Source organism: Lathyrus oleraceus, chromosome 7, assembly GCF_024323335.1.
Source record: "Lathyrus oleraceus cultivar Zhongwan6 chromosome 7, CAAS_Psat_ZW6_1.0, whole genome shotgun sequence".
NCBI lineage: Eukaryota > Viridiplantae > Streptophyta > Magnoliopsida > Fabales > Fabaceae > Lathyrus > Lathyrus oleraceus.
In genome coordinates, this window is record NC_066585.1 from 77,533,323 (window position 1) to 77,545,061 (window position 11,739).

At 39.4% G+C, this 11,739-nt stretch overlaps 1 protein-coding gene across 1 annotated transcript; it reads right to left on the bottom strand.

Moving 5' to 3' along the window:
* Nucleotides 1-727: 727 nt before the first annotated feature.
* On the bottom strand, nt 728-1,177 carry LOC127102128 (kinesin-like protein KIN-14B). Its single transcript, XM_051039539.1, has one exon. It carries the CDS (start codon nt 1,175-1,177, stop codon nt 728-730), a length of 450 nt encoding a protein of 149 aa, XP_050895496.1.
* Nucleotides 1,178-11,739: the final 10,562 nt, after the last annotated feature.

Here is an 11,739-nt window from a genome sequence, read left to right on the forward strand (position 1 = left end):
GTGAAGTTGCTCTTGCATTACAGGTTCACATTGATCTCAGGTCACAAAGGTATGGTTATGTTGATTAGTTGGAACACAAATGATAAGGATATGGGGTTGTCATTTGGAAATTGATTGAACTTTGTTATGAAACCTTGCAGGCTGACTGAATGGCTTTTGGATTTCCACTCACATGGAATTTGCCAAGCTGGTATGACACAGGGCTGGAACAAATGGAGTTGTTTGGATTATGGAACTATTATGACTGAACCATGTTAAGTGCTTTCCACTTTTGAACTTCTTTGTAGCTGTTACGCCCTGCTGCTGTTGTGCCTTGTTTTGATGATTATGTTAGATGCCTGCTGCATGTTGTCTTAGCATGATTGTTGCAGCATTGCATTCAACTTCTGATGTTTGCTTGGTTGTGTGCCTGAAACATGACACTATCTAGAACAATAATTTGCACTACATTGCCCTGGTAACTGAGTCTGCTTGCCTTGTTTAGCTGCAGGATTTGTTTAGATGTGTTGTAGCATGCTAGCATGATGATGATGGTATGGTGTTGTTGCAAAGCATTGGGCAATGCAATATGCGTGCAACAGGATTGTCTCCAGATTTCCTGATCAATCCCACGAATCTTCAACACAACAGATGAAAACTTGGACTTCTTTTCTGGTTTTAAATTCACTTTAAATCCCTGGATCTGCTCATCAACATATTGCACAAGAGACCTTCCAGGACTATTCCCTCAGCTGGAACTTCTACTGCGCCCCGTATTAGCCTTCTCAAGAAAGCACTCGACAGGCAAGACCTTAATTGATTGCAATCCTGGGGACCTTGCAAGTAAAGATCTTATATACAGAAATCTAACACGTGAAACAAGCATGGTGTCCATTACTCGCTTTGGTTCCATTTTCCTAATAAAAGAGAAAACAGAATCTCTAATTTCAGCAAGTATCTCATGCTCTCTAGAGGCACCAACTTTGATGACAACAGCCAAAACCAGCATCAAAAGCTTGTTCGCACCGTCGGAAATGGCAGCATGACCTTCATATTGATCTGGATCAAAGTCATTCAGAGCAACAGTAAGATATTCATCTGCAGGGGTAGTCTTGACAATTTCGGAGCCAGATTTAACCAAAGCAATTGTTCCATCATTCTTAGCAGCAGAAGTCAAAGGTGAAGAAAGAGCACTCATCGAATTTGCTACTGTGTTGTTGCTAGTGCCATTCCTTATCGTATTTTGAGGTTGAATATTAACTGATTCACGAGATAATGGACTTGACGGCACGGGTGAAGTTTTAGGGTTTTTTTTGGAGTTTGGGTTGACTTTGGTCAAAGTTGACCAAAAAGTCAACTGTTGACCAAAGTCAACAATTGGTTAAAATTCAATTTTATTTGCATTTTTCTTCTAAATGGACAAATGATTGATGATTGTGGTGAGAATTTTGGGCTTTTGGATTTTGGATTGACTTTGGTCAATGTTGACCAAAAAGTCAACCGTTGACCAAAGTCAACAATTGGTCAAAATTGTCAAGACTTGTACCTTTTTTTTTGTAGAATCAAATGTGATGGTTTAGAATGATGTGAAATGAATTGAAATGGTTTGAAATTTGTTTTGCAATTGGTTTATTTTATGACTTGAATGCTTGACTCTGAAAAGAACATGACTTGACTGACAATATAGGTTAACAAGGCCATGAAATGAGGGCACAAGATTAGGGTTTGAAAGGGATATCCATGAATCAAGTGGCATGATTGGCAATTGGCTTGTGACACAAGAAGGTTGGTTGTTTGGATGACCAGGACCATATGAGTATTAGCAATCACGTGAACAACACTATGACTTTGGACCAAAACCAATCCTCATATAAGACCAAAGTAAGGTTAGGCCAAACATGCCAAACAAACATAAAAAAATTCAGGACCAAAATCGGAGTATGACTGTTGCCCCTATTTAAGCGTCTTCAACTAGAGAATACGAAGCAGGACGTTCTTCATATGATCATAGTGGGAGATGGTTAAATACTAAGAAGACCCGGATTTTGATCATGAATCCCTATGAAATAAATAACAATGCCTGTCAGAATCGGCAAAGAAGCAATCTCAAAAGAAGAATCCGTCTGTTACGGTGTAAATCGGCCTGAGTACCGAAACAGAAAGTTGACCTGGATACCAAAATAAATGGTAACACAGGAATACCCATGGCCTGAACGCCGCACATTAGTCTGAACACTAAGCATCGGAATATGAGAGTATCAAATGTTGGTCTGATCACCGGAAATCTGGCATGAATGCCACTTCGGTCTGGATACCGGAAGCTGGCCTGAATGCCACAAGTTGCCTCGACCTGATTGTCGGAAACTTCTTCGATCTGAAAATCGGAAACTGGCCTGAACGCCACTTCGGTCTGGATACCGGAAACTGGCCTGAACGCCACTTCGGTCTGGATACCGGAAACTGGCCTGAATGCCACAAGTTGCATCGACCTGAATGTCGGAAACTTCTTTGATCTGAAAATCGGAAACTGGCCTGAATGCCACTTCGGTCTGAATACCGGAAACTGGCCTGAGTGCCACAAGTTGCATCGACCTGAATGTCGGCAACTTCTTCGATCTGAAAATCGGAAACTGGCCTGAATGCCACTTCGGTTTGGATACCGGAAACTGGCCTGAATGCTACAAGTTGCATCGACCTGAATGTCGGAAACTTCTTCGATCTGAATATCGGAAACTGGCTTGAATGCCACTTCGGTCTGAATACCGGAAAATTGGCCTGAATGCCACTTCGGTCTGAATACCGGAAAATTGGCCTGAATGCCACTTCGGTCTGAATACCGGAAAATTGGCCTGAATGCCACTTCGGTCTGAATACCGGAAAAAACTGGCCTGAATGCCACTTCGGTCTGGATACCGGAAAAAACTTCATGCCTGTCAGCATCGGCAGGAATAGGGAAAATGATAATTGAGGCGGCACGTGGGCCCACGACCCATGCTGGGGATAATAAGTCATGAACAACCTTCAGTCTGAGCACTGGAAACAAACTTCTGGCTTGTCACTTGGGATGCCGAGAATGTTTTATGCTTACATGCGTATGTTTGAATTTTTCAATGGCGTAATGCTCCATGAGAATGGAAATGCTACGCAATTTGGGAGGTGATAGTGGTTCTGGCAACCATAATCTACGAGAGATGACTCAGCAGGGGGGGAGCAAACACCGATACGGTACCGAGGTTATGCTTCCAGGGAAGAGATCATCGATCTGGGATTGAAAACATCGATCTGGCATCGAACTCCGAGGAGCAGCTGCTTCTGCTGGGAGGATACGGTCTGGCACTGTCAACTCCGCTGGGGATATACAGTCTGGCACTGTCAACTCCGCTGGGGATATACAGTCTGGCACTATTAACTCTACTAGGGAGTGTATAGTCTGAAACAAACGCTTGGGGAGTACAGTGGTGAGAACCTGCTGGGGATTGAAGAATCCAACACTCTGATCAGCTCTGTAGGGATAAGACACCGGATTCGTCTGTTGGCGACTTCACTGGGGAAGATATTCACGATCATCTGCAGGGGATTTTAAGGAAATGCCCCGAGGGTATCTGTTCTGAATAGACGATCCAAAGCACTTAAAATTTACAGCAATTTTAAATGTTTATTAAGCATGTACCTGTAAAGCCCTTATGTGTCATGATGCAATGTTTATTAAAAATTCGGACGTCATTTTTGCAAACAAAACAGTAAAATGAAAATGAACACAGAGATGTACTGAATAACATGATTTTATTGATTGAATGGCCTCTGAATAGGCATTTACATCAGGAAGCAATCCCTGGAAAGAGGTAATCGCAAAACAAGAATTAATCTAATGGCAATGTGAAATGGATTTCTATTGGGTTCCAATTCTGCTATGACCCGCTCGTCTTCACGATCCTCCAGATGATCAGCCTTCTGAGAAAGGTGATTAGATTGTTTCCCACCTTTTGAAAGTTTCCAGTCATTGACATGAGATGAGATTCAGAACTAACTCAGAACGCAGTCATTCGCTTAATCCCTAACTTTTGCCTGGATCGCCCTTTTCGGGTTTTCAATCCACCGGGATACTGTAGCGGTGTATTCGTCGCTATATGATCTATTGGTTAAACCATAAGCAAAGCATACAATGAATTTCGAGTCGCCACCGCACTTTTATTTATCCAAAGGACTGGCTAAAAAGCGAACAAAAGCCTAAGAAGTTTTACACGTAGAAAACTAATAAAAAGATCAGAGAGTCTGGGTAAGGGGTAAATTACGCAATGGGAAGGTGTTAGGCACCCACTACGTCCTAGGTACTCCTAGGGAGCCCTTTTCACACTTGTTGTATAAAATTGTTATTTGTTATGACATAAGTATTGTGCAAACATGATTGGCATGATGAGAAAAGAATATACAATTTTTATTGTTTTTGTGTTTGAACGGATGAACCCGTTGCCTACGTACCTTCCATCAAAGGTAAGGATCAAAACGCCGTAGTTCGGCTAAAAGATTTCCAAAAGTTAGTGGATTCAATTTTAAACAATAGCACTGAGGCTCTTCATTATCAATGGGAGAAAACTCGACCAAGACCAACATCCACCATGCGAGGATAGCTTCGACGTACTAGATGGGTTAACCCTGTTTTCAGTACGGAAGTCTTATAGTCGACTCACATAGGATAGGGTAAGATTTACATCAACCACAATGATAATTGAAACCTATGGCTAATGTGAAAAGATTAACAATGGACAAAGCCAAAACAATTGAATGGGTGAAGTTAATTAATTGTGATTATGAAAGTAGAGTCAAAGTATGATTAAGATTGATTCAAAAGAAGTGTTATGAAATGGAGTTTGAAAAAAGTCAAGGACTTGGGGTCCAGGTTTTTAATTTGAAAACATGAAGATGTTTGCACAATATCTATCTCAAGTTTGAAAGTAATGTGTGAAAAGGTTTAGGACATAATGGGGATGCATGGATGAGGATGGAGTGTAAAACTTCTTAAATGGTTCACCTCTTGAAATCATATAGAAGATGATTCAAGTGTGTCCTTTGGAATGGGCAATGAGCAATAATAAAATAAGCAAACAAATGATACCGGATGCCACTCAATGGTCTTACTCCAATCTCACAAACAAAAAGCGGATACCGGATACCAATAGATGGATTTACACCAATCTCCTAAACAAAGAAACAAGGATATCGGAAGCCATTAGATGGACTTATTCCAATCTCCTAAAACAAAACGAAACTTGGATACCGGATGCATCCTCACATAAACAAACAAAAGCAAAACATGGATGTCAGATGCCAATTTATCTGGGCTTACTCTAACCTCCACAGTATGGTCCTAGGAATACAAATGCCAAATTACACGGACTTACAATTGCATCCTCACATACAACAAACAAATGCATTAAGCAAAGATAAGATGAGTGGCCAATGAAATGGTCTTATACTCACTTCTATATCATAGGAACAATGGCCAATAAATGGTCTTACAATTGTCCTCAATGGGTAAACAACAAAGACATGTCATAAAGACAAATGAGATGATCATGCACTAATGAGCAATTAATGATGATAAATGCACAAATCATGCAAGCAGACATGTGTATATGAGATAAGCAATCAATCAATGAAGTCATTCAGCACACACTATAACCAAACAATCAGGCTCACACAAAAGGGTTAGGCATTGAAGCCAACTGGAATAGGGTTAATGGTGCTCTTAACCTTGCCATTGAGGGGCTAAGGTGAAGCAGATGAAAGGATATGAGGGGTGTGCCTCATTGCTCTTATCCCTGGTCAGGGAGAGCATTTGAATATCAGAAGGTGTGGGAGTTCAGAAAGTAGGAACTCTCTCCACATATTATTGACTCGATAGATCTTGGGTTTGGATCTCAATGCTACAACCATGTAATGGGAGCAAGGAGAAGACTCACAGAATAGTGGGAGATAGACTACATATCTCTTATATCCACCAATTGCCTTATTTAAAGGACTTTTCCTGCTTGGGACAAATGTAAACACACACAAGCATTGCCTCTTAAGGAGGACTTCAGACAGTTGCCTGGCCAAGTAACAGGCCAGGTCTTCCAGACTACATGAAGAAAAGGGATTATACCTCAATGCAAATTTCTATTAAAGCAAAGCAAAGCAAGTTCTTAAAAAACTAAGCAACTAATGATACCTGAAACCAGTCAAACAGAATCAGTACACAACTCAAAGTTTAAAGCAAAAGGAGATAGAAATCAACAGTCAACATAATCAGATAAATGAGCAATGCACAATGCTCAAAGCATATGAGCCAAGCAACCTACAAAACAAGCAAGTTAGTCATGATAAACAAATCAAGCTCAATCAATTTGTAATGATCTCTTTGGGTATTTGTTGCTTAACCTGAAAAAATGAACTCAAACATGAGCAACAAGACCACTAGGACAAGCCTAGGGTCAAAAAGGGATGAGAAAGTCAAAACAGCAAGTGAAATCCAATCAAAGTCAAGTTCAAACAATCAAGAAACAAACTCAATTGGTTCCAAGTTCATATCATGCATCAACATCATTTCATAAACAAATTAGGTCAAAGCATAGCATATGGAAGCTCATAGAAGTCAACAGCAAGACTCAACTCAAAACCAATTATAAACAATTCAATAAATCATCAAATAATTCATGATCAATCATAATCCATAACATGATATGCATATAAAATTTCAGCTCATTTGGATAAAGGGAAGTTGGTCAATGAAAATCAGAAAGGCAAGGCAAGTTCAAGCATGCTCAAAGAAGTCAACCAAACATGTACCAACTTCAATAATTCATCAATCAGTGACAACATATGAGAAATGAATGGGATCAAAACCATGACAAAACTTAAAATGTCTACTAATCACATGTCAAATTTCATGTCCATTCAATTAAGTATGAGAATTTCACAAATGATATGGGAACATGTGTCACAAAAAGTCAACATATGACCAAACAGGGGAGAAAAATCTCAAACAATTAGGAAATGCCACAAATAATTCCAATAAAAATCACATGTAAACTAGACATCCATAGGTTCATTCATGCAAAAATTCAAGCCAATTTGAGTTTAAGAAGCATGGTATTGAAAATCATGAAATTGGACATCAATGGTGTGACACAAATTGTCACACCCTAATTCAAAAAATCATAACTCACAAACCAGAAATGATAAATTCACAAACTCTATACCAAAATCACCATGAATGTGTCTAGTTTAAGCACAAACAATTTGGAAGCATTGGATAAAGCATCATCATTTCACAAATGTTTTGGCAAAGTGTACAAAATATGAGCACATGTCACAAACCCTAGCACCATTTAAAATTCATTCATCCAAAAATTCAGGAAAAATCATGATTAAAAACTAGAGATCCAGATGAACAATTAGCAAAAATTCTCATGAAATTTGGATTAACAATGGTTGACTTATGATTTTTGCAAGTTTGTGGATCAAAATGAAATGAATATTGCAAAAATAATGATTTAAATAACCAAATAAATAAGGCCGTGGCATATTTGTAATTTTGCTGAACGTTTAATGAAACGCAGCGTACTGAGCATAAGCGTGGCAAACAGTGATAGGTCACATGGCAATGAAACAGGGATTACATGCAACGAAAATTTCCAGCGAGCAAAACGATTTTCTGGGTTTGGTTTTAGGGTTTTGCTACAGTATTCATCATCTTGTTCATCATCCTCACCAAATCGTGGAAAATGAATTTACCCAGAAATGAACAACAAGCACATTAATCGAACCAGCCAAGCATAAATAGCACAAATCCAACAACCATTTTCTATGAATCAAGCTATCCAGAACGAATCGAGCAGAAACAACAATGAACAACAAAATTCATTTCAGCATAACTTCCTAATTACTCAACCATTTTTGATGATTTAAAGCTTAAAATGCTCATGGCAAGGAGATCTATAAGAAGCATATCATGGTTTTGTAAATAGTGAAAATCGAAAACTCACCAAATCTGCAAAGCAGTGTCGATTCAGGTGTTGTTTGGTTGTTTTGTGATGAAACAGATGTGCAATAAGCTTCCAGAAGGTGAATGGGAGGAGGAATTTGGCTCAACAATCCTTGAAATGACTTCAAACCAAATTTGCCATGGATGAATATTGATGTAGCAGTGCTTGGTAATGGCTTTTCAGTCGAGATTTACCACTTGCAATGAGCTCAAAATGGTGATGAGTGATGAAGCAACTAAACCCTAGCTCGAGTTCTTTGGAGTTTTCAGAAAAAATGCAAAATGAAGCAAATGAGTGTTTGAGAGAAATGAGCTTTTTTTGTTTGTGTAAGAGTGGCTGCTAGGGCTTGGATCAGCAGAAAATGTCAAATATATATGCTGTTTAAGGTTTGCTAATCATGGTTAATGGAAGTGTAAACAAAATTTGCTAATTTTGAAGTGTTTTGCTAATTGACCAATTTTACTTATGTGGCAAGGTGGATGTGTGCAGCTGCGAATTTGGGCTTTAAACATGTCCAAAATGTGTTTTCTGAACCATCTCAATTGGTGGAATGTGGTGGAATTGTTTAATTTGCAAAGTCACTTTTTTACTACACTTGAATTAATTCATGCCACTCCAAAAATTCCATTTTGATTGGTGAGTTTTTGGTGAAGTGTGATGACATATTTGGAAAGAGGGCATCAAATGTGACTTGTAGCAAAAAATCCCACCCAATTTGGCCAAATGGTTTGGAAGATATGGCCTTGTGAAGTTCAAACAATTTTGAGAAAGATTTGATCATAACTTGCCAACCATAAATGGGAACTGAGTGTTCTTGGACTTTTTGGAAATGGGAGAACAAGATCTTCAACTTTCATGTTGGGCAAAAATTCATTTGAAGCTTGTATCATGATGTAATTTTGAGGATCAAGACTTTCCATTTTTGGCAAATTCCAATTACAGGTCAACTTTCTATTTTTGGAAATTTCTTGTTTGACTTCAAATTCTTCCATGATGATGTTTGACATGTTATATGAGGCTTATATGGACATGAATGAGACCTCTCAGACCAATTCCCACCATCCAATCACTGATTAAATGCACAGTTGACCAACAGTTGACTTTCTAGGGTTTTGCTTGACTGAACCATGTTCTGATGAATTCCAAACCCTAATCCCTTGAGATCTTGATTCCAAATGATGTCACAACTCATGTGAACTCTTGATAATTGATCATGGTGCCCAAATTCTTCAAGAATGGCCATCATCCACTGTTTAATGACTGATTTGACTGTTTGACTGTTGATTGCTTCAGCTGCAAGTAACAAGGTTAGCTGACAATATTTTTGTACTTTTGGTTAGCAAACATATGAAAAGCAATGATACACAAATGCAATACATGCTTGGTGATCAAGAACCACACTCACAAGATACCCACCCACTAGGAGGGAAGCTAGGGCATGCAATGATCCTTAAGGCCATGATATGATATGATATGGGCCATAAGGGATCTTAGGGCCAAAATTGGGGTCTTACAGATGCCCCTATTTAAGGTCATTCTAGTCGGAGAAGTGAAGTTTAGAAATCTTCATCTTGACGCGGTAGAATGGGCTTAAATAACAGTAATGAGACGAATTTTAGTCCCTAAGAGACCTCATGATGCAAATGTATGCATGCAAAAGACACAAATTCTGTGGGGAATATGATTCACACAGAAGAAAAGACGATCCATCGGAGTGATACACTTACCAGGAACAGAGACTCTAACAAGACTCTGTTGGGAATAGACAAAACTGATACAGCGTGAACAAGACACGACTCTGATTAGGGAAACAGAAATCAGATTGGAGACCTCACAAGGGAGTGAAGGACTCACACTGGGGAAAAGAACTCCAAAGGAAAATAAATCCATTGGAAAGACACAAGCTGACTCCTGGGGAGAAGCAACAGGAAAACTTCACTGAGGAAGCACCAAAGAATGAGGTGTTACCAGTATAAGGGTAACAAACTCAGGAAGAAATGAATATCTAATACCGGTATAAGGGTGAGAGATATCAATCGACCAAACATCTGAGAAAGACCTGAAAAAGGTACATAACCTCAGGAAAATCTGACTCCACAAGGGACCGAGGTCATAATAGGGAGCAGAAAGGAAGGAACACCAAGGATACCGGGTTGTAGGTATGTAACAGGTGACCGACCAAAGACGTGAATTGGTGTGTGTTCCAAAACACTCATCATCCTGAAGAGAGCGAAAGCAAACTTGTTTATAGGATGGATATTTGATTCTGTAAAGAATGCAAATCTTACTCAGTTGGGGAAACAAACAAAGTGTTTGACAAAAGAGTGCATGAGATATATTATCTATAGCCGTCAAAACGTAGATAATGTACTCGCATGGAAAGTTATCCTGAACCGGGTTGTAGGTTGTTTGTAGGATAAGATCCGAAATCGTGAATTGGTTTGTGTTCCAAAACACTCATCATCCTGAAGAAAGCTAGAACAGCAGACTTGTTTATAGGATGGGCATTCGATTCTACAAAGAATACGAATCTTACTCTGCGGAGAAAACAATCAAGAGATTGACCCAAGAGTGAACGAGATATAATATCCATTGCCGTCAGAACGTGGATAGAATACTCACATGGAAGATTATCCTGAACCGGGTTGTAGGTTGTTTATAGGATAAGATCCGAAATCGTGAATTGGTTTGTGTTCCAAAACACCCATCATCCTGAAGAAAGCTAGAACAGCAGACTTGTTTATAGGATGGACATTTGATTCTGCAAAGAATGCAAATCTTACTCGACTGGGGAAGATCAACAAAGGACTCCAACCAAAGAGCGCATGAGACATATTATTCATTACCGGCAGACCGTGAATAATATACTCGAAAGGAAAAGACACCAGAGATACCGAAGTATATAATAGGTGACTAACCAAAAAGAGAGACAATCGATACCAAGCATCCGAGTAAACGAAAGACAACTCAAAGGGATAAATTGCAAGCATCCGGCAGTTATCCGACAACAAAGAAATATTCGATTCCACAAAGGGAAATAACGAATCTTACTCGACCAGGGAAACACGAAAGGCTTCGACTGAAGAGCACATGAGATATATTATTCATAGCCGTCAAAACGTGAATAATAACCTCGCATGGAAGATTATCCTTAACCGGGTTGTAGGTTGTTTATAGGATAAAATCCGAAAAGAAAGGCATCAGGATACCAAACTAGGTATATAATGATGAACAATCAAAGGGAGCAACAGACATTACCAACAAGAGGGTAAATGAGAGAAGACTCGCTGGGAATGCATTGATGGAAATCAATGATCCGGGGAACACAATCACTGACAAAAGGTGAAAGGACCCGCTGGGGATGAAATTGCTAGCATACGGCAATTATCCACAAAAGACTTGCTAGGGATATAAGTGCTTATCTGAGCAACTTATCCAAGCGAAAGGAAGATCAACATCAAATATTGAATGAAGATAACCACAAAGAGGGGATTGTCATCGGTTGGGATGAACAACAAAATTAACTCTGCAAGTGGAGAAAAAGGGGTTTATAACTACCGGTTTGTAAGTAGAAAAACCGCAAAGATAGGACTTACGACTCCTGGTTTGTAGGCAGAAGGCCAAACTCTGGTGGGGATAACCACAAAATTAGGGTTTACATCTACCGAATACGGGGTAGAAGACCAACAACTCCGCGTGGGGATAGAACAAATCACAAATCCGCACGGGAAACCAA